General features: G+C 50.3%; 1 protein-coding gene across 1 annotated transcript in view; it reads right to left on the bottom strand.

Moving 5' to 3' along the window:
- The window catches only part of LOC119450091 (zinc finger protein 704), a 111,295-nt gene extending 87,637 nt beyond the window's left edge, over positions 1-23,658 (bottom strand). The window contains exon 1 of the mRNA XM_037713453.2: positions 22,890-23,658. Within this exon, the coding sequence (XP_037569381.1) occupies positions 22,890-23,401 (512 nt within the window). The 5' untranslated portion in view covers positions 23,402-23,658. The remainder of the gene's footprint in view (positions 1-22,889) is intronic.
- Positions 23,659-23,867: the final 209 nt, after the last annotated feature.

Below are 23,867 nucleotides of genomic sequence, written 5' to 3'. Positions count from 1 at the left end.
GTAGGCGCGGCCCTAGCGAGCGCGCTCGCTCACTAATCGGCCACATGTGCGCCGCCTCGCAAGCACTATACATATACGTGAAACCTGAATTTACACCGACACGACCAATGCGTGCATGCGACTCATGCATAATCTAGAAAGGTGCGGACCTGTTGGTGTTCTTTTTTTATTATTATTTCTTCTTCTTTCTTTATTTCCTCACTACGCTTGGCAGTCGCAAAAGCGTGAGTGCGCGCGGTTCGGACACGATTACTCATCCCCCCGCGCGCGCGCTAGACACCGCGGCGCGACACTCGATGAAACGAGGGCGCGCCTTCCTGACTGCCCTCACCCCTTTCCCCCCTCTCGTTAATTATGAGCGCACGCACACCACCGCAGAGCGCCCGCTAACGCCGGTTGAGCGTGCACGCAACAACAGACGCACGGTAGGCGAAGGCAAGGAAAACAACAAACATCACCGCGGTCGCCTAATATAGCACGAAAAAAATAAAAGAATGCTGGGGCTTTACGTGCCAAAACCCCAATTTGATTACGGCGCACGCTAAAGTGGGGGACTTCGGGTTAATATGGACTACCTGAGGTTCTTTAATGGACACCTAAATATAAATAGACGAGATCCCCCCCCCCTTGCCTTTATCGAACCTACGACCCCGAGGTGAGCAGTGCAACTCCATAGCTATTGAGCTACAGTGGCGGGTTATTGCCAAATGAAAGGCCACAGTCGGTCATGGTTCATTCGTTGCGTCGAACTTCAACCAACAAGAAATGAACTGTTAGGTCACGGCTGTCTTGACAATGAATATGTCGGCATGTGGAGGGGGAAATCGCACGCGGCGCTGGCGAGCTTGTTTGCGAACGAAGAACGGTGAGCGAAAGCCACGGTTCCAGCCGGCTAACAAGGAACGATAATAGGCTGCATGTCACAGAGGAAGACTAAAGGTTTTCCCAATGTGCCACGCTAATCGTTACGTGATGCCTCAATTAAACTGACACTGTAGACGGGAGTATTAGAGGCTGACGGTGGACTCCGCCTGCAAGTTTCGACCATGTCGGAGCCATATCAAGTGCAAGGAATTAAACAAGCAAGAGGAACTAGTAACTCTAAACACAAATTCATGGCTGTGATAACAGCACAGTTTTTTTTTTTTTTTCGGAGGTGGCTTGGGGGAGGGTATTTTAATCATTTGCGTCACTGTAAATGGGGGAAACCGTTCCTCTGCGCTTGGTCATCCCGTTTGAAAACAGGTTGCAACAGGTTGCGTTAAATGGAGTATGACTGGCGATACAGATCAGCTGTCTGTATCAGAGGTATAGGGGGAGAACCGGTGGAGAAATAATTCAAGCGCTATAAAACGCAGTGAACAAAATTTGCAGAAGGCTTAGCGCACAAGTGCTGAAGTCATGGAGAGCTCTCGCCTATTCGAGACACGAACGTCAGAAACATCGGTAGCAAAACTTTCTTTCTTTTGTTTGTTTCTTTTCTTTTTTTTTTTTTTTTCCTTTTACGCACCGCAGCTTATCTTTGTTTGCCGCTTCCGGTTACAGAGCTGCCGAGGCAAACAATGTCTTATCACTCGCCCCGTGAGGTTCTGTCGACGTTGCGGCATTAACATGAGCAAAAAAACATGCGGAAAAAAAAGTTAAAGCGTCTATCATTATGGCAAACCAGATCGCGTGCTGCAACAAGCAGCATGTAAGCGTACACTGCTGCTTCTACCTGGTATGCGTCGTCGATCGCGCCTTTCTACGCTGACCTTGCACCATGCGGGACAATCAACGTATCAGTCAATCGTGCGCGCATTCCTTTAGTCCTGATGATCTGATTGATAAAACGGTGTTGATAAAGAATTTATGGAACCTTTATGGCACGATAGTGTGTGTGTGTGTGTGTGTGTGTGTGTGTGTGTGTGTGTGTGTGTGTGTGTGTGTGTGTGTGTGTGTGTGTGTGAGTGTGTGTGAGTGTGTGTGTGTGTGTGTGTGTGTGTGTGTGTGTGTGTGTGTGTGTGTGTGTGTGTGTGTGTGTGTGTGTGTGTGTGTGTGTCCGCTTTCAGTGAAGCATTGTGCTCCAGCCACCCTGCAACCAACTCCGGCATCAGGTCATCGTCACCAAAGTATAGGTGAAGTATACCGCGCGCGAGACAATAACAAACCAGCACCGTTGTATTTAGAGGAAGTTAAGCGAAGCCAGCGGCAAGAAATGAAATGTGTATGATAGGAAAACAGATGAAGCAAATCCCGCGATTCTTCGAAGCGAATTGCTTGCGCACGCCGTCACTGCGAACGTTTTCCGCGACTGATACCAAGCCAGATAACGCGCTCACTCTTTATTATACTGTGCCTAATAGAGCGCCGGTCATCGTTGTCGCTGCTGCGAGCAATACGGGCGCACAAAACAAATTCAACTTTATCATTTCATCGCGAAAATCAAGAACGCCCAATAGCCTGAAACTCAAATCGAAACTTCCCTTTGGCAGGTATATACCCTCTCAATAGCGTTGGGACGTTACACGCTATCGTCTCGTTCGCCTCCTCGTTGCAGCCGCCACTGACCGCTCCCTGACCGCATCAGCGCGTTTGCGGGAAAAGATAAGGGCGCGCGCGCGATAACAGTCCACTCTTCCGAGTCTGCAAACCGCAACCAGGCCGCAGGAGCAAGCGGATCTCCGGCTTATCACCGCGTGTTTTCTTTTACTGCTTTAACTTCCCTCCACGCCGCGCGGATGGGGCGGTGTGTTATTGTGTGCGGCGAACGAGATATCCGGGTCTCCCTCCTTCCGAGTAAAAGTGAACGTGTCCGAGCGCGTCGCCTTGAGCAACGTGCTCGATTGTCGCGGTCGGGTTGTGCTAAAGCAACTGCGGTTCGTTTCTTCTATTTTTTATTTTTTTCCAGGCAGGTTGCTCGCTGGGCCGCGGCCAAGGCTTATTTCACCATGCGCGAATTCATGTATAGGTAATAGCGAAATCGGCGGGCTGGCGTAGTTATGTAGCATAGAGGATTGCGCGATTCTCAGAGGCCACTTGTTTAACAGGACACGGAAGTTATACCCGCGTTTGGTATTTCCGCTCGAACTTGCACTATACTTCAAGGACGCCCGGTGCAGCGTGCAACTCCTTTTTAGGTCCAGCGGTTACACACACGTGTCAATTACCAATACGTCCTGTTACATCACACTCGATCAGCCAGCAAACGACAAGCTGAGTGTTTTTAGTGAGAACTGAGCAGGGCCCTCGAAAGGGTAACGAAGCGGTGTACTAGCAGCAGTTGCGAGTTCTCGTTTACTCAAGAAAAAAAAAAAAAAAAAGGGACACACGTACTAACAATGACAACGAGTACGGTTTAGTTGCATATTTACGTGTGCGCTATACTGAACCGGGAGCACAACAAAAACATTCCAAGCGGACGGGCCGGCGTTTCCGTGTTTGGCCTTTGCTAGCTCCTTCTTGCGTTTGTGCTAAAGAACCGGCTTTCTTGATTCCTTCCTCGTCATACCAGCTCGCTCATGCTGACACGGTCATTCCTTCCTCGACGTTCGCAAATACGAAGCTAAGCAGAACAGGAGCGAGTGCTGGCAGTGCCCGTTTGCGGGTGCAACTGCTTAACATGCACCTTATTTGAATCCCTCCTCGGTCGTTTTCGTACTCCTCGATAAAGCACCTTCACGCTGCTTTGAGCGGAGGGCCCAGTGAAACCGAGTAAAAGTGGGGCAAGCAGTCGCTCCCGCAAAGGAAGACACGCCAGTACTATAGTTGTTCGAGTGTAGATAAAAAACGTCTCCGAGAGAGAACGGTGGGGCAGGCCTTACGCTAGAAGTCATTTGAAACAATCCAGATGCCGAAGAAGAGCTTCAAGAAGGGGCGAAATAGAAAAGCAAACAGAACCCGAAGCACAACGGGCAACTCGAATCGAAACGAGCCGGTTCCGCGCGCTCCTCCGGAAGGCAAGAGATGCAAACGCGGGCGGTATCACGTTCGCGTGCAACTAGCGAGTGCCGGCACGCGATGCCGGAGAGAGAGAGTGTGTCGCCTATCGACTTGCACGCCGAGTCAGTAAGCTTCCGAGGCAGAACCGGCACATTAAAGCCGCGCAGCGAGTCTCACTCTTTCTCGCCCATCTTGGCCCGCTGCTCCAATATCATCCGGCTCAAGGTTCTCCATTGTAGCGGAGAGTGCCGCAGCTCCGAAGCTGCGGCCCGGCCCGCACGGAGTGCCAACAGCGCTGACGTCGAACGATGAAAACAAGCAAGGGTGAAAGCGGAGCAGGAGAGAAGAAAGCGGACGACGGGGGAGAAGGTCCCTAAGCTAGGCCCGACTGCGAGTGAGGAGGCCAAGGATTGGAGCGTTCGAAGTACAGAAGACCAGAGAGGGGACTTAAGCAGCCACAAGAAAACTTAAAATAAAAGCGTACCCGTAGAAGACGGAAGAAAGAAAAGGAGACGGTAACGAACAGTGAACAGAGATGACGTGAAAAGAAGGGAGAACGAGTTGATTGCAGAAAGCGACTTGGGCTCCAGTGGGCGCGGGTTTAAAGAAAGGGCAAGGAGTAAGGAAGAGAGGAAAAAAGAAACAACGACGACACAAGAAGCAGAGAGAATGCGAGCGACACGAGAAAGGAAGCGAGGAGAAATATAAAGCGTGCAAAAAGCTCAGGCTGAGAAGCGGAACGAGAAAGACGGAAGACGAGAGAAAACAGAGAGGCGCCTAAAAGAAGCGAGAGAGCCCACTGCTCGCACGTGTGTGGGCGCTCCTCCGCGTAGGCCGCTCGCTTCTTTCGTCGCGCGCGAAAAAAAAAAAAAAAATTAAACATAAAAGACACAAGAAGAAAAGAAAGAAGAATATGAGAAAGAGGAAAGTGAAAATGACCGAAAAGGAGATGACTTAAGCAGAAGCGAAAGTGGCGGAGGGAAAAAGTTAAAGGGGCGAAGGACAACGAGCGCCGCTAGCTAGGCCCGACATTGGAAACGTTGGGGGCGACCGAAGACAGTGGGACAGGAATTCGGCAGCAGCACCTCCGCTTGTTCGATATACCGGAACGCGTCCCCCTCACAACCGCTTTTGTGCTTCGAAGAAATAAAAGATTATCTCGGGGTCGAACAGGCGGCGTATATGACCATCGCCCGCAAACTCCGCGCATACAAGAAAGGAATGAGCCAGCAGTCTCTTTTCTTCGAGGAGGGAGGGGGACGAATTTGCATCGTAAATATGGGGAGGGGAGCCAAGAGGGGATTTAAAGGCCAAGGAGGGGGGAACGGGGGCGCCAGCACACGACGAGTAACATGTTACCGCGGCGCGGGTCTGAAAGGGAGAGCGAAATTGGCCAACAAAGTATTTAAAGGAACTTGGAACGGGAGTGGAGTGACGGTGGCCGGGCATGCCGACGCATTATTCTCCCCGCGCGCGCTAGCGGCATAGCGCGGTGGTCCCTAAGGGAGGGAGGGGTCGAGGGGGAGGGTCGCGAATGTGAGTCACGCCGGCAGAACTTGCATCGTCCTCGCTTGGGACATTTCCAAGCCCCGCAGCCGCCGTTGTCGCGTAACTTTCTTCTCTTGCGAAACTTCTATCTCCCTCCCTCTCGCTCCGCGCTCGGCCTCTCGTAAAACTGGCTCGCGCTCCGACCGGGTGGTGGCACTCGAGTCCCAAACACGGGGTGAGGGGGCGTCCCTGGCGCGGCATCTCACAATAGAAGCGGGCCTTCTTCCTAACTTCAAGGAGACGATGCTATGCGCGGGAGTGGGAGGAAAAAAAAAAAAAAAAAAGCAGCCGAGAAAAGCGCCCCAAGTTGGAAAAGAAGTTAGGGTGTTGAGGGGGTGGAACGGAGTGGAACGCTGTGAGGTGTCGTACAGCGGAGAGAGAGTAACCAACCCAAGCGAGAGGGTCGTAATCTAGCGGTCCCAGAAAAAGCAGCTAGGTCCCGTTGCACAACAGCTGATTTTCGTTCGCTTCCTCTCCCCGCGCCACTGTCTTATTTTTCTGTTTCTGAAGGAAGCAGTAAAGAAGAGGAATTTCTTTTTTTTTTTTTTCACCTTATTATTTATTGCTTCCTTTATGCCTGCCCGTATTCTTTCTCAGAGCGCGCGTTTCCTTTTCGGTTCGTTTGTTTACCCGTTTTCTCCTCGGGAAGCGAGAGAACGGAGGGGTGCGCCTTTGTGTGGCCGGTCATTTCCGCGTATGTAGTATGCCTGCCTCAGCCGCATAGCTGCCGAGAGGAGGGAGTCTTGGCGGCACATTAGGGGCGATGGCCCAAGCGTTTTGGGACCAATGAGCTGTCGCCCGGTTTCGCAGCGTGACGTCACAGCACCTGGGCGCATAAAGCGCCGCGCTGTTCCCCCGAGGTCGGCCGTGAAAAAGCGGCCACGATGCATCCATCTTATGCACAACGAATTACGCTCCAAGACGCCTGGTTGCGAAAGGCAAGCGTCGTATCGTATACAATGTAATAGAGGCAGGCAACTTGGTTCGCTTCCGACGATCAAAATCAAAAGCCCCCCCCCCCCCCTTCTTTCTTTTTTCTTTCTTTTTTTTTTCTCGCTCTCCTAGTTTTTCAGTGTTCGTGGGCTGTATAATACCATCACGCTCGTGGCGTCTGACCATGATGCATCGGGCGGCCGTTATGAAAATATATCGCGGAGCGCAGGTCATATTCGACCGCCGTGCTCAATTTCTCTGTGGTGTTCCACCCTTTCCAAGTAACGCGGTGATCGGTCTTACCGCGTCGTGTATGTGCGATGGCTCACATAGCTGTATACAGGCTTAACCTTTTTATTAAAGAAAGACTCTTCCACGTGCTCTATCTCTAGCGTATGCATGCAGACGGCGGCTGAAGGTTTATGGAGTGAAGAAACAAGTACGACAGAGGGGCGCGGAACACTGACAGGCACGTCAAACAATCAAGCAAGTTATTCCGTGTTTCACGCAGGAAACACGGGCACGAATATAAGGCCAACTTTACAAAGCTTTGCGTTCGTAAGGGCTGTTTGCCCATTGACCAGCTGCCTTAATTCGCCATAATATATACTCGTATGTACAAAACATCACAACTAGGCTGGCCTGCTGTAACGAACAAGACCTAGAATAAGAACGTTTATTGTGTGTGAATACGGCTACAGTCAACGCTGATGCGAGCTGATTTATAAATTACCAGATAACTTCCTTCTAGAGAATACCTTGCCGCTTTCGCCACACGTCAATCTGGAGCTGGTTCGATGTAATCTACCAGAAAACACTGTTGTCCCATCTAAAGGTCATACTGGAGTCATAGGGCACTGGACCACAAAGTATTTTTTTTTTCTTTCTATCCAGAAAACGCGCTCTGACAACCAAAGGCAGGTCACAAAAGTGATCACGGATGGCAACGCACACAGGTAACAATACAACTTTGCAATGTCGCAGTGACGAAAGCCGCTCTAAAGAAGAAACAACCGGCATAGTCATGACGTAAGGCGGCAATTTCTCCCTCAAACAATGTTGCGCCAATGGAAGGTTATCGAAAGGCGTCGGTATATGTGCTAATTTACAACGCGGCATTACTAACTGCAATAAATATCAATGCAGTTTTTGTACTCCGGAGTCACCTTTAGGAGGAGCACGCAAATCTCCCTGTAACCTGGAAGCGCGCGAAACAACAATCCGTGCAGTGAAAAAGGTCGAGTTCGCAACCACTTGTGCTCGCACGGCCTTCACTATAAACGCACCGCATTCTTTCCAGCTGGAAAAATAACGCGATCGAGGTATAAGCAAACGACAAAATATAGCGGACGTTCGCGACGCAGGATGCACGCCACATGTGAGCGGTTCGAAACAGCGAGGCCGGTGTCATGCAGTTTATGCAAAAGCGGTGACGACACAGTAGAGTTCGGTGACCTCGCTTATTTCTGAAACAGGGTTCGCAGCACGACCTCGACTGATTCACGATGGTTAACAACATACCGCTATACATGCACGTGCGCTTTAGCAGCTATAGATACATATAACACGCGGAATGCCAGTCTTTTGTTGTTTTAACACCTGCCGCTATATTCGTAGAGCGTTTTCATGTATCTTCCTTTCTGTAAATAAATCATCTCTCCCTCTCGCTCCCCCTTTCCATTTCATGTCGATGGAATTCGTTAGCCAGAACTGCGAAAGGCACCGAGCAACTAACAAACACTTCAGTTTACACATATTATCGCCACTTATGCAGCATGGCTTCCACTTTGTTTGCCGGCTCTTTCCATACACGCGTCAGACGCAAGCACAAAGATGTCACCGATATGTTAAGACTTATGAGAGTGAGTCAGCCAGGCGGGGAAAGTGGCGCCATAACTGTAAGGCTGTGGTTGATCCTGCCTGTACTAAAAGCATTTATCCATTTTTACTCGCGCACTGATTCGTGAATTGGTCACGTATAGAGCAATTATCAAGGGAACCCCTAATACGGGTGTCACACGGTGCATTTTCGATCGAGATCGAATTTCTCGACAGCTACTGGCTTCCTTTCGCAGCTTGCACGAGTAGGGTAGCAAACCGGTCTATAGGTCTGGTTAACCTCCCTGTCTTTCCTTCCTCCTTTCTCTATCTCTCTCTTGCGCAAAGGAACCAATCTTGATCGAGAAACTCGATCCCGATCGGGCTCGATCAGGTCATGATCAGATCGGGTCATGAATTTTGACGTGTGCTCGGGACCAATAAGTATTTGTTTATAAATTAAGAAAAGAAAACTTGTATCGCATTCAACAAAACGCGAAAGGACTCCACTCATCGCCTGCTATAGGCACTCTCAAAGCGTAAAAATCTGCTGTTCCACTAACGTCGTGCAGCATCGGTATGGCGCGAAATTCGAAAAACAACGCTCGCCCTTTCTTTGACCCTTAAGGCCTTACCGAGCAGAATTCTTTCCACTATATGGAAACAATTAACGCAAAGAGAGCTTCGAAAGAATGTTCTATCACGCCAATTTGATTTAGTATTTCCCTCTTGTGTCCTTACAATAGCTGTTGCACATAAAAATCAACGCGCTGACAGTGAACTGTATACACATTTCCGCCCCTTTTCAGGAAGGAAGCGTGAAATAAGACTCAGCATAAATTCGAACGCCTATAATTCTTCAGCGAACGGCGGACGAGGCACCTCAACAAAAGACGTAGCGTTAAATATAAAGAGAGAAAAAGAGTAACGAACTTGTTGAGTGTAAATGAGGTCATTGCTCTCTAAAATGGCCTATAACAAGTGTATTTTTACTCCCTCGGTAATGTGAGATGCCGCGTGTGCGTCATGGTTCATTTCCGACACTACGATATATACGTGCGTATTGTTCCAGAGTTTAAACCACTGCTCATATACTTAAAGTACATTCATTTGCTTGCTTTTCTAATATGCGCTGACGCCCTTAAAGCGGAAATAAAGACGGGAATCCTCGCAAACGCAGCTCGTTCGCGACTGTCAACGACCGAGGGCGTTAACTCCAGTGTCGGGCGCTGGCCTTTGTAAAGTTCGAGCGCCGACCGGCCGTTCGCTTCTGCGTGTTTCCTATTTTCTGGGCTCGGGGACAAAAAGAAAAGCGAGAGAGGAATGAAGAACTCACAGCGATATATAAACGGAAATACCTGCCGCACAGCAGGGTAGCAAACCGGATTCTAACATCTGGCTAACCTCCCTGCCTTCCTCACCATCTCTCTCTCTCTCTCTCTCTCTCAATTATTTTTCAACGTGCATACGCCGTATAGGTTTTTGCTATTTTGCAATGTGTCTAACAGGCTTGTTGCCGTTGCCCCGTAAAAAAAAACAGCATTTGTATAGGAGGCGGGGGAAGAATGTTGTAGTCGTGAGCACGGCCGTCAAACGGTAAACGCGGTCTCAACGCGCTACTGTGGTCACGTTAATGAACAGAGAACAGGCGCCTTTGGAAGTTCCGCGGTTTTTTGCCTATAGTAACACTGGTTTGCGCTGTATTAGCATAAAAAGAAAGAAAGAAAGAAAATGCACCCGGGCAAGTATACGCCCTCGCGCCGTCGTCCACCACGTGTTTCGTGTTTGGTTTCGTTCGCCCTCGCGGGACTTCGTGCGCGGAAAAGCCGGAGTTCGACGTTCGGGGGGAACGCTGACGCGGCCTCCGCTTCCTCCATGCCTGCGTGCGAACAAGCGCCCGACGGAAAGGCTGAGTTGAGCGCGCACTTTGTGGCGACACGTACGCGGTTCGTTATCGTCGGCGACGTATCGAGGATACCGCGCTATAGGTCGCTAGCCCCAAGGTTTACCGCCGCACGCCCGCGTTATACACAGCATACAGGCTGCCGAGGACGGCGACGACGTGTACACCACAGGGCGCGCCGCGGGGCCAATGTATTGTGTAGGTGTGTGTACTCGGGCGCGCGCGCGTGTGTGTGTGTGTGTGTGTGTGTGTGTGTGTGTGTGTGTGTGTGTGTGTGTGTGTGTGTGTGTGTGTGTGTGTGTGTGTGTGTGTGTGTGTGTGTGTGTGTGTGTGCGCGCGTGCGCGCGTGTGTGTGTATACAGGTGTCGTTCTGTTCTCTGCCGTGACGAATACCACGAAAAGCAGTGGACTCACCTTGTATACTGCGCATAGTCTTTGGCGGGTTGTTTCGCGCGGTTCGCGAACGACGGGCCAGCACCTGCGACTCGGTGCGTCGACCCGCGAGTTGTGAACGAGGAAATAAAGCTTTCGTTCAGCGGAGCGCACGTGTCGGATTTATAGCGTCGATCTAAAATATGGCTGTCGAAAAGCTGTATACGCGTTTACAAAATACTTCGCAAGCGCTGAGCTTTGGCGTTAGAAAAATGAGCGGGAGAAAGCTAGGTTCGGAAGCGCTTCACGCGTGGGCAGGAGACAGGCACGGAAGGGACGTTGCAATGGTATCCAGTTCAAGGCCGCGATCAGGCCAGCCTGTCCACGGGGGAATCATATACGAACAACGGGTGGGAGGGGGAGGGGGGGGGGGGTGCGGAGCAGGAGGGTTGCAAGGAACTGAGGGGGTGCCCCGTAAGCAACCCTATCTCCATGATATATCGGATGGCAGCGAAGTCTCAGTGGCACTATACTGCAGGCTAATCAGGCGCTTCGAAAAGCCAAGGTATAATGCTAAAGTGTAAAAGACGTTTTCACCACACGCGGCGCTTACAGGCGTACGCACATATACGTTTTATTCCATCTCACGCACGTTTCTCTTGGAAATCTGTGCACGCCAGAGATATTCAACTGGTAATGTGGTAGCACGTAATAAACAGGCGTGTAAGCGATTCACATGGAGCAAGGTTACCGCCCGTTTTTGACACCATGTCAAATGGAGTTTTCCTTAAATATTTAATGCGCCGCTTCAGTAAAAGAGAAAAAGAAAAAGAAAGGGAAAAGACGGAAGCTGTCAAGTTTCTTCCCTTGTGTTAACGTGATTCACCACACGTTTTTATAATTTTTCATCATGCGCGATGAAAAATGGTCCTTCAAGAACAAGGCTCGATGATTTACTTAAAGCGCGGACGCTTATTCCGCCATGAACACGCTCTCGTAATCCGCATAACCTAATATAAGCGCCATCCAAGGATTCTGGCCAATTTCGTGCTTATGGCCGCAATTAGGCGTCATTTTACCCGACTCGTTCGCAATCATGGCCACCAGCAGCAAGGAGCACGTAGCTCGGTGGCCCACGTACCAGCATATATTTATAAACATTGTAACGACTTCCGTGGACCGGAAGTCGTCGTACGGAAGGCACATCCACAAGTTGCGCGCGAACGGCCTTCTGAGCTACGGCGTAATTGTCTCGGCTCTGGTTATTATATATACGGCGCCAAGTGGCGCCGTACACACGCCCAATGTGTGTGTGTGTGTGTGTGTGTGTGTGTGTGTGTGTGTGTGTGTGTGTGTGTGTGTGTGTGTGTGTGTGTGTGTGTGTGTGTGTGTGGTGTGTGGTGTGTGTGTGTGTGTGTGTGTGTGCGTGGTGCGTGTGTGGTGTGTGTTATGCAGAACAAGAAGGGGAACCGAAAAGCCCGAGTTTTGTTAGTCACAACCATATGCGAACAGACAATGAAGCCAATTAAGCATACGGGAAATTAACTCTGGTTGTTTTAAATTGAAAGTACAGATAATAAGGAAAAGGGAACGGAAGGTGGGCGAGAAGGCAACTTGACGAGGTGGGAAGCCACACCATTATCGTCAGTATTTACGCGTGTGACGCCCCAACTATTGCACTATGGCGGCGGTGACCTCGCACCTACTTTCTCGGGTATTTGGGTATGAGCACTAGATATGGTCCCGGGAGTATCAGCCAGCGCTACTCGTGGCCAAGGAGGCGAATGTGGTAACATTCACATGGTCACGTAATACGTGAAATTTAGGAGCAAGGCAGCTGCGACCAATAAACCCTCGTATACGCTACCTGAAGTCATCAATGCTGCCAGAGTCGAGACGCTCGTTATGTGCTATCAAGTAATGCGTGGCGGTTTGTAAACCTATATATACCCGTGTAGCCCTCGACACTTGGCCCTCGTATCGACGTACGAGGCTCACGACCTATAGTTCTTTTTTTTTTTTCACACACGTTTGATCACACGTACATAACTCACGCCAACTCGTTATATACATTACATAAATTTGTTGAAAATCTCACTCCATGTCGAGCATATTTTTGATCAAGATTTATGTGCGATGTACGCCAAGGGGTTGAGCTGTTAGGTACAAATCGTGCCCTTTCTCAAACCTCGCCACAACCCCATTCTTTTTATTTATTTCTAAATTATTTTTTTTTTCGTTTTACGTACTCAATAAGCCCCTCGGTTTGACACACCTCCACACAGCTGCAACGCAAGCAGAAGGTGCAGCATTACTGACGGTGCAACATTATAGCGGCCGCAAATGAGTCCTTTCCTCCGTCGCTTTCAGCTACAGTTGCGCTGAAGCGTTTAGAACAGCGGCCTCTTGACAAACGCGCACTTCACTCTCTCTCTCTCTCTTGTCACGGCAGAAACGGAAGCGCGAACGGGCGCGCCGCTCGAAGCTTGCTTTGAACCGAACAAGAAGACACGTGGTTTCAGGGATAAGGGCGGTGCGCGGAGTCCGATCTCGGATGGCCCTATAGTACACACTGCGTAGAAGTACGCTGAGAGGGCCAACAAAACAAAAAAAGTTGGAACACGCGTTTCGCATTGCATATACACATACACACGCGCGCTCGGGCACCGCTCGGGACGGAGGCGCACAACTAACTGCTCGGAGAAACAGACAGCCTTCCTCCATGCCATGCGTGCAACCTCGCGCTCGCTCGATGCGGATTGTTCGCGCGGAGCTCGTCCTCTTGGAGAGAGGCGAGCGCGAGGCGAGCGCACTGCAGTGCTCGCGGGAAACAAACGGTACGGGAGAAGCAAACAAACATCGTTCGCGCCCGCGTATATGCAAAACAGATACGAGTGTATACCCTTCCTGCGCGTGCGCTTGAGCCTTGAGACTCGATCTCCCCGGCGCCCGTTTCTTTAGTTGTTTCTTTCCTTCGCGTACCCCTCTTTCGTGTTCCTTTTCTTCTTGACAGCCTGCAATTCGGAACGACACCGATCCTCCAAGCGCAGCAGCATTGTGATCCTCTCTCTCAAACCATAGACTATAGACCACGTATTACCGTTTTACCTCGAGAAAGAACAGAATGTATGCAGAAACCTGTCCGCGGACGGCACGAACTAAAACGCCGAAGCTCTCAAGCGAGGGCCTTTGGCAGCCTTCGCCCGCCTAAACCGTGGCCTATAGAACCAATTGGCCGCGTTACAGAGCATATATATATATATATATATATATATATATATATATATATATATATATATATATAATGTACGCGTTTGCGAAGTCTGCGGCGGAGCTTCCCTCAACAATCGAAACCTCTTTTATATGATGGTGCACGGGCTGCCTTCAACGTAAAAGTTGCGTGCAACGCTGCGCTGGTCCAAAATTAATGGTATGCCAGTGGGTATACTCGCCCCAGGCTAGAGGTAGACGGCGCTGGGATTGCATAACGTAAGGACTCCTTTCGCTATATTCTATTCTTTCCTTATAATCCACCGTTCACGGCTATCCGAAACCACTGATAACGCGGGCGGAACGCCAAAAGATATAGCAATGGCACACAATCGCTACATTATCCTGGGCCTGCACTATAGAAAAAGCCATTGAGAATTCTTTGACAAATCCGCTTCTATCGAAATGTTCACCATTCACCAGGAGGCAACATTTGTGAGTGCCCATATTCCCGTTTCTTCCTTTCTTTCGTAATGGTTACGTCTCACAAGATGGCATTCAGCAGATGTTTCATGCCTTAAGAAACGGACATCGTCAAGTCTTTTTTCGGCCTTCTCAACCTCTTTCTTTCTTTCTTTCCTTCTTTCCTTCCTTCCTTCCTTCTTTGTTTCTTTCTTTCCATGTCAACCCTCCATGAGAGGGACAACGTTCGCTTGCAAACCTTGCTCCTTAGGACTCTGTTTGCTGCTTCTTGAGCTTCTCCTCCAGGCGTTCGCAACACAAATCCAATGAGTGGTTCATGCGGATGTGCGGTCAACATTAGGAGTTTAGCGCACCGTGCCTTTTTCACCAGTATAACACATAGTTGAATTAGTGGCAAACGCGCAAGCGGAGGACAGAAGCAACAGGAGCGCTGCTCTTCATCTTATATCGACCTCGATCTTTCTTTCTCTTTCGATCTCTCTTTCGTAACCCTTAGAGATAATCCTACCAAAACGATACCGCGTTTTCTCGGAAACCCGCGCGCACTAATCCGGCGCAGCGATTGAAACGGTATTTCCATTTAACTTTCCCGGTCGCTTCTTTATAGTCTCTACCCACGAACCACCTACGGCGACGCTATTATCCCAGACGAAAGTTGTCGCTAAACGTGTTGTTTCTTGATCGCCCTTTCGAAAGGGACCCGGCGTATCTCTAGCAGCGCATTTGTACGCGCTAAGTGCGTAATGCGGCCGCGCTCTCGGCTTCCACGCGCGCCGTACACACAGCTCAGGTGCGGTACCGCTCGGCCGCAGCGGCGATTACCGGCCGGCGCTGCGCGCACTGAAAGCGAGCAGCGGAGCGCGCGCTCGATGGCAAGCTGGGCAGGTCTCGCCCGAGATGCCCAGCGTTGCGTGTCGGCGCGGTAGAGAAGGCCCTCGCGAACTCGCGCGGACTGCCGCGGCCGCGTTGGCCGGCACCAGTGTATACTCGTCTCCGCCTTCTACGGGTTTGCTCACGCACCCGTGCATCTGTGAAGCTTTGGCGCGAAACCAACCCCGTGCAGTGTATCGGAAGGCGACGGCGCTCGCCTCAGCCAACCAGGAACGACAACCACGAGGGCTCGTTCACTGTCTACAGCTAATCCCTTTTAAGTATCACGCAGGACGTACGTAAGGACAACGGAAGGATAAGCGGCGCGCAACCTATATCGTATACCACATTTCCCTGAGAATACGTGCGCGGATGCTTCCGGCGCTGAATCTGCATAGATTTGCGTTCAACAAGAATCGTTATTGGCCGCTGCCTTCGATATAACGTTCAGCTTCCTATCACGATTGGGTCCGGCACCGGTTCTATAACGCCACACCGCTCCAGCGTATACGCGAATTGATTTTTGCGAATGAGGGCCCATGGTTTCTGATTGGCTGAAACGATCCGCGGTAGCGTTCGCCGCGCTGCACGGAGTTTTCGAGACGGATAATGGCAGCCGTGCCGGGTAGCAGCGGTACGGGCAACTCGGTGGAAGACCGCCCCCTGCTCAGCTGACCTTAGCACCCCTTCTTCCCCGATTTCGCACTTCCTTTTACCGTCGGCCTCGCCGAGCGTTCTACAGCGGCGACTGCGGGAACTCCAAGGAGAAAATAAAAATAAACACACACACACACACACACACACACACACACACACACACACACACACACACACACACACACACACACACACACACACACACACACACACACACACACACACACACACACACACACACACACACACACAGCGAGAGGCGACTGCTCGCCTCTCTCTCGCTCGAGAAATGACGCCGACGACCCACTTCGAAGTGAACAAACACACGCCGTCCGAGGAAAGCGAGCGCGCGGCTCAACGGCGACCTTCTCTTTTCTTCGCCGGCCGGCTTGGCTCAGCTCGCTCTGTCCTTCTAGCTTACAGGCGTGCACCGCGGAAGCGAACACGCCGCTCGGCTGCTATAGGCCGCAGAGGCAAGTTCGCATTCGACTCGCCGTGCACTGTAATACTCTGTCTGACAAACTCCGTGCAATGCAGCGGAGGCTATACAGGACTAGCGTCAGCCAATCAGTAAACGAGACCCGACTGCGTGTCCCAGAGGTGGGAGGAGGAGGAGAAGGCGGGGGGGGGGGGGGATCGCCCATTGTGCGCTACTAGTTCTTCCGTGATGCTGAAGCTTACGTTCCGTCGGCGCCGCTCGGAAGGCGATCAATGGCGGAGAATTGAGGAGCCCTTCTCCTGGTTATCTATTCTGATTGGCTGACGCGACGCAGCTTTCGCTGTACTGAACAGAGCTTCCTGGTACCTTCTGCAGAAGCCCCGTGTACTACAACGTACCTTGCCTGCGCGCGCAACCTATTTTGAAATTCCGTTCCACGCGAATACTCCTGCACTTTCTGAAACGAATAGCGACGTACAGGTGACGTCATGTTTACATGGTTGAAAGGAGTAGCCAAGAATATACATACATATAATATATATATATACATACATAATATATATATATATATATATATATATATATATATATATATATATATATATAAAGTTGAAACCCGGATATATGGAACACACATATAACGAATTATTGTGTATAAGTAACAGCAGTAAAACGCCGTTGAAAATTATTGTATAACCTTTTTATTTTATATATCGAAATGCCTATATACCGAACTTTTTTTTTATCCCCTACAGTTTTGATATATCCGGGTTCGACTGTACACGCTTTCTGGGCTATACACGCTCCTGCACCGCCGCGCTTTTGGCACACGTTAAATAACCTCAGGTGGTCGAAATTAAGCCGGAGCGCCTTCATAGTGCGTGCGTTGCTTCGTGGCGCTAAATCCCTGTAATTCAAAATTCCAGGAGCCGAATTCACAAAGCTTCTCGTTCGCAAGTGTTCTGCCATTGGTCAGCCACCTTTAGCTAATGATATGTCCAGCATCAGGATTGGGTGGAACTTACGAACTTACGAGCAATTATAGTGCATGAGAGCTGTTTTTTTGTGAACACGGGCCCAGTATCTGTGTTCAGCGCCGCCACGGAGCCACCTATACTTCGAGGGTAATCTCGAACCCAGTACCGCGAAATATGCTCTTCACTTTATATACTGATGACGTATACGCACTGAGAAGAAACTTCTCGTAATTAAGTGTAACCCGTTGTACGAATCATTGGCCTAACGAAATACGAAGGACTCCTCACGTATACGCGGTCCTTCTGAAAGCAATCTCGTTCAGGCCAAGGCAACGCGCAGGGATGCGGGCGCCGCAGCCTCACTTGCTCTTCAAATATCGACCGTCCATTCTCGGAACGGCCACGGAGCGTAAACAAGCGCAGTTCGTATATACGTCAGTCGATCCCAATTCACATCTCTCTTTCTCTCTCTCTCTCTCACACACACACATCTCTCTCTCTCTCTCCATTTCTTTCTTTCGTTGAACGAGTTGAACATGCTGCGGCGAACGCTGCAAATGCGAAGAGTGGAAGAGAGAGCGAGATAGACAGAAAAGAAACAAAAATGAATGGGTGAGATGAGGCTTTTTCTTATACGCCGCGCGCGTTTTACATGCGACGGACCGTTACACTGCGACGCACACAAATGTGCGGCTGTATTTGCGCATCTAACGTTAAAGTGAAATAAAATGACAGCTCCTCCAGATGTTCCACAACGTTGCGTAAACCGACGTGAGGACGTTGGCTGCGGGAATGAACACACTCACAATTTCAGCCGACTGCCTTAATCGCGTGTGGGTATAATAAGCGAATGGAGATAGGAGAAAAAAAAAAAGTTTCTGTTCCGCATAGTCCGGGGCATACGGTGACTGCTGCCTTAATTTTCGATGTTGCGGTAACGACAACTGTTAGTTGTCGCGTTAACAAAATTAAGTCATATGTCTGCCATCTAGGATATTTATTGCAACGGTATTCTGATGTTGAAGACTATTAACGGACCCAAAGTGTTCATCCCAGAGTTTCATTTTTGTTTTCAATGTCGGTTCAAAAAGACACGCCATGTAACGAACGCATGGGTCGATCCCCTGGACGAGTGACCTCAGTTTGCACATGGAAATGAGGTTGAAATGTATGATCTACCAACATCACTGTTAGCATTAGTGAAAATGTAACAACCAACACACAAGGCGGTCAAAAGAAATCGCTTGTGAATATGGTTTGAAAAGGCACGCACACCCCCACACACAAGGTGCGCGAGAAAAAAATATATATATATATATATATATATATATATATATATATATATATATATATGCGCCCCGCCTGCCTTCCTCGCTCGCGCGAGATTGAGCCGCGATCGTCGGCTGACCCTAGCAAGCTTTCACTCGCACACACAGCGTATATACGGCGCGCGGCGACGATATTATCGTGTTTGGACTTTATACGGCACATCACGGCGACGGCGACGGTGGAAATGCGCTTGGAGTGTCCATATAATTGCTATCGCAATAAAATTGTGATTCACCCGACTGTATCACGAAGCTAAAGGAAACCCATACTAGTTACTGAGAAATAAAGCTTCGCAGTACAAAAAAAAAAAAAAAAAAAGATTTTTTTTCTTCAACTGCGAAGTTTTCTTATACTGAGAAACCCGTATGGGTATCCGTTGTATAGCTTAGTGTTATGCGTACAGTCGGGTGAATGACGATTTTCCTTTCACGACCTGTCTTAAGCACGGCCGCACCGACGCAATGCTTTGCAGAGCTTCAGATCGGCTCATTCAGTCAAGGTGACGTAGGCGACTTCTCGGTTACGACCGCTTGCTTCCTCTTTCAAAAATATTCAATTGCTCCGATTGTTAAAGTCTCCATTGCTCCGGTAAAATGACATCACATTTCACTGTCATTAAGAAACGAAACCATTTGCAGTATTATTACAAAGATATTGCATTCATTAGCAACATTCAGACGTTCTCTAAATTATTATTTCTCATGCAGCTGGCATCGTATCGTGTTCCTTTGTGTTTCGGTGGTATCTTTCGTAGCCTGCTATCTTTTTTCTGCGTTGAATATGTTAGTATTTTATTGTGTGTGTTTTTAGCAATTCCTGCACTTATTCTTGTCGTAATTTATTTTATTTTATTCCAGTATTCCCTAACTGAAGGTCCCGGTATACCGCCCTAGATTTTGGAACCCTCGTATATATTTCTAAGCTCTCGTACATTTCGCCGTCACAACCAAGCTTCGCTTTGCCTCATATTTTGTCAGAACATATGCCAGTGTGTCCGGCTGGCAAAATACTACACTCTCCCATCACACATGGGGTAGGCTGATCTAACTATATACGCGTTATCCTATACTCCTCAACCCGGCCTTGAATGCAGAAAGAACGAAATAATAAATGTGTTGGTCTTGAAGGGCTTTTGCAGGAAACAAAGGCGCGCTATAGCCCTTTAACTGGTAGCTCAACAATATTGTTGACCTAGCAAAAGCATCTGCAAAAACTAGACAAATTCAAATATTAGTATGTGCCTTTCCATTAATTTTACGTATGTACCTGCTCTATTCACTGAAATGTCGAGCGTGAGCAGCAGCAGATGCATTGGTCCCAAAACCTGAAGGCTTCGTTCGTCGTTATCTTCTTAGCGCAAGTGGGGGCCATATTCTTGCCATTGCTATCCCCCCCCCCCCCTTTTTTTTTAAGCAAGCTATAATTTCTTAACTCCATAAAGGTGCATCTCAAGAACACACATTGACCACGCCATAGCAAGTGCCAGAAACGAGTTTTGGACCATACATGCAACTTTCACCACCTGGTCAACAATAATTTTGACCTGCTTTATCTCGCTTAGTTTTTAGAGAAACCGTTTAATATTTTAATTGGTATGTATTTGAACAAAGTAAAGAAGAACTAAAGCAATAAAACAATTCGAGGTCAAGTCTTTCTTATCTTGCCCGTTAAAGGGTAAATTTGCATATTGAGGTATCCTGGGGAACTATAGAGAAAGCCCTCAAGTGGGTGCACTACTTTCTTTCAGTAGATTATCACCCTCTGTGAAAGGTCGTCTAGCATACCTCTGCGTGCAGCTTTGCCTTCGCATAAACGCAGATTAGTCCAACTCGCCGACTTAACCAGTTCACACGGCGCGTGCAATGCACCCCGATTCGTTCCGCTGGTTCTGTCTCCGAGCCCGGGAGAGCCGTTTGTTTTCAAGTCAGCGTATAACCATATGACAAAACACCGCCGCACCCATGCCGGCGCTAACGGAATTAGACAAGGGGAGATCACAGTGCCCGTATTCACGAAAAGCTCTTACGCTAGCATTGTTCGTAAGAGAAAGCTTCAGCCAATCCTGATGCTCTGTATATTATTAGCGAAAGCGATCGACCGATGGCAACTTCCGAAAGAATAGCTTTGTGAATTCGGCCCCAGTTTTTGTGATTCTTCAGTAATAACTTCAGCAGAATGGCCCCGGTACAGCTGAAGGATAATATTGAGTGAGAAAGTATCTGCTACCGCTTTCTTGATATCCTGATGCCACAATAGCGAGTTCGTACTAGACATAGTGCCAACATTCTTTTCTAAAACACGCCCAATGAGTGGACCAAAAAAAAAAAAAAAGCGTTCCACAAAAGTGGTAGCGCTGGAACCATGATGTTACGGCGTTCTTTTATATCTATGTGAAGTATTTTTAATTCGCAGAACTTATATGGAGCACGTAGTCACCTGTCGGACAAGAAAGAGCTGACACACGTTGACGTTCTATTTTTCGAAGCGTAGTCGTAAGGGCAAGTCTGTGTCATTAACTACATTTCTATCGAAGGACTTGAGACATAATTGTTATGCCGGTTCCTATAGAATAAAAAGCCAGGCCTATCTTATTCGGAAAAGCAGCGCCCATAAACAATGGATGTTGAAAAAAAAATGTTAAAAGGAGATAACTTAGCCAACTGAGGCAGAGCGTGCCAGCTGGCAAGCGAGGGTATCTTTGTCGGGACATTCTTCTGATGGCGCAATATACTGTGGCCGTGCAGATGTTCACCTGTGCGCGTTCCTTTCGCGTATGCGAATGTCGCTGAATGTGCCAAGCGTAGCTTCTTTTACGATTGACGTCAGATGCTTCGAAGGACAAAATGTTATAAGGTACATGACACCTTACAAAGCGTCGTAAGAGACTCAGAAGGAATTAGAAAAGAACAAGAACAACAAAGAAACATTGGAGATTTTCAGGAGCGAACAATGCGAGTGTGCGCAATGAATAGGAAAGCTCCTCGCAAAGCTGTGCAACAGCTGTTTTCTCGGCTGCAGTGCATTTATATATCACTGACAAGCTGCCGCCGCTTTCACACAGAGCGGCCGCTACACGAAAGGCATTGCTTCGCAGCTAACGGCAGAGAGGGACTCTGAGGAACAAAGCTTGTCCGACTGGCACTGACCGGACCTCGTTGTCACCTGACCCGACGACACACGGGGGTGCGCATTGCGTAAGACGGCTTTTGAACCGAATAAGCGCATCCACGATGAAGCAGTCGCCCAACAACCCTAAGAAAGAAAGAGAGAGAAAGAAAAGAGAGAGAGAAAGCACTGCTTCCGCAGAGGGTCAGTTCGCAAAACCCAGACCCTCCTCTTCCCAGGCCACAAGTGTGGAAGAAACCACGACGTCGACGACGACGCGCATACAGAACAGCGACGCCGCTCAGAAACGAGAGCGTCCCTGAGCGATTTTCGCGAGCAGGCAAGGAACGGCTCCCCCAAGCGAGGAGCTGTCGGAGTAGTTTTCCAAGCGCCGCAGCTTCGCTCGCTTCGACCCCGGAAGAGATCATGAGGCCGTGCGAGTGAGGAGGGAAAGGGGGGGAAGCCGCGCGGCGCGAGAAACAAAAAGCGAGAAAACCCCCTTCGCCGCCGCGCCCGTAAGCCGGCCGGCCGGCTTCTCCGAGAGCGCGCGGAGAGAATGGGGAACAGCAAGAGCTTGGAGGACCAAGCAAACAAACACACACGCAACCTGCCGCGCGGCTGCTAGGCGTCCCGTGTGCCTCGGGACGCAGAGAAGGGCAGCGGTTGCGCTATGTGCTCGGACCCCGAGCAAGTCAAACATGCACAAACGGGCCGCTGCGGCGTTCCGTGGATCGAAGGAAGGGGGCAAGGGGCGAGGAGGGCTGCTGCGGAGTTGCGACACACGCACGAGGGGTGCCTGCTGCTGCTGCTGCTGCTCCTGCTGCTGGGAGGCATTCCCGGGAAGGAAGGAGCAAAACAGGCCGTGACGTCAGGTTGACGTCGCTGCGCGTGCGCCGGTTCGCGAGGGGCGAGGCGCGCCTCCATGTTTGTGTGTACGCAGCAAGCGCGGCCGCGCCGGCCGGCTTTCGTTTGCGGCGGTGGCGGCTCACAGCTGATCGGCGCCGCGCCTACGGGGAGCCGCCGCGGGCGCTCTCACATTGTCCGGGACTCGTCCGGACAGGGAGATTTCTGTCGAGACAGGTTGGAGAAGCAATAAAAGAGCACGAAGTTCGGTTTCGGACGCGGCGCAGGTCAACCAAACCGCTTACGAGCCGAAACCAGCTGTATCCTCAATCAGCTGGGAGCGCGGCGGGCCTCTCGCGAGCTAGCGGCCATGTCGCTGGCCGGATGACGAAAGCGCCGAGGAACATTAAGGAGGGTGTTGAGTCAGACCTGTGGAACGGAATGACGTTCGGAATAAAATCGATTTAAAAGCCGGACTCACTTTATGGAAGGCGGCACATCGATGCTGAGTGAAGAGGCTCGCCGCCGAAGCTCGCCCTGACCTTCGGCAAGCCGCGAATAGTCCGTGTCCAAGTCCTGTAGGCGAGCCGACTTGCGGCTCTCCAGCAGTCGCACCTCTTCCAGGCGCTTGTGAACCGTCTGTGTGATCTGATGGTTGTGCTGCGACGGCTGGATGGTGATGACCACGTCGTCGCGCACGGCGTCGTGCTCCAGCACGACGCCGGACACTTCGCGGCCGTTAAACGTCACGTACACGCGCTGGCCGCTCTTGAGAGTGAGGCCCGCTATGGTCTGGAAGCCCGGCCCGATGAGCTCGTCGCCGCGGTACTCGCCCGTCGTCTTGTCGGCGAACGTGACAGTGTAGACGTTCTCGTCGTCAGCGTCCGTTTTGGTCGCCTGAATAACACCCGGCATGTGGAGGCCGTCCGCCGTAGGGGCGCACACACGCGTGCCCAGGATCGAGCGCTTCGCCAGCCGCTTGCCCGTCGACATGTCGCCGCCGCTTCCTCGCCGCGCGCGTAGCCTGTCGCTCTTCTCGCTATCCTCCGGTTTCACGCGCGCACAATCACGATTTCACCGCCTGCTCGCGCCGGAGCCGGCGCACTGACATGCTAGTAGCCCGAGGGAAAAACACACTAGCCGACAAACACCGAGAGGTCCGCACCGGTGCGCCGAGGGGACAACCGTTCGCTATCTTGAGCACAGCTGGCTGATCTTGTCCTTCCCCCACACTACGGGCCGGCTCCGCTGCCGCTACCGCGCTCGACAACAAAGCCATGTGATTCTGGGGGCGCTCCGATTGGCCGCTCAGCTTCTGACCTACTTCCTCATTGGCTGGCGCCGTTGTCAGGCGGCCATGGCGTTCTAGCCAAGGCCCCGGATGTTGAGCTGCGTGCGATGCGGTGCCGGCCGCTAGTTCGTGAAAAAAGTTTGATTTTCACTAAAAAACACTTGTGTT

This window comes from Dermacentor silvarum, chromosome 4, assembly GCF_013339745.2.
Source record: "Dermacentor silvarum isolate Dsil-2018 chromosome 4, BIME_Dsil_1.4, whole genome shotgun sequence".
Taxonomy (NCBI): Eukaryota; Metazoa; Arthropoda; class Arachnida; order Ixodida; family Ixodidae; genus Dermacentor; species Dermacentor silvarum.
The sequence above is the reverse complement of the archived record's forward strand: the minus strand, read 5'-3'. Positions and strand labels throughout refer to the sequence as shown.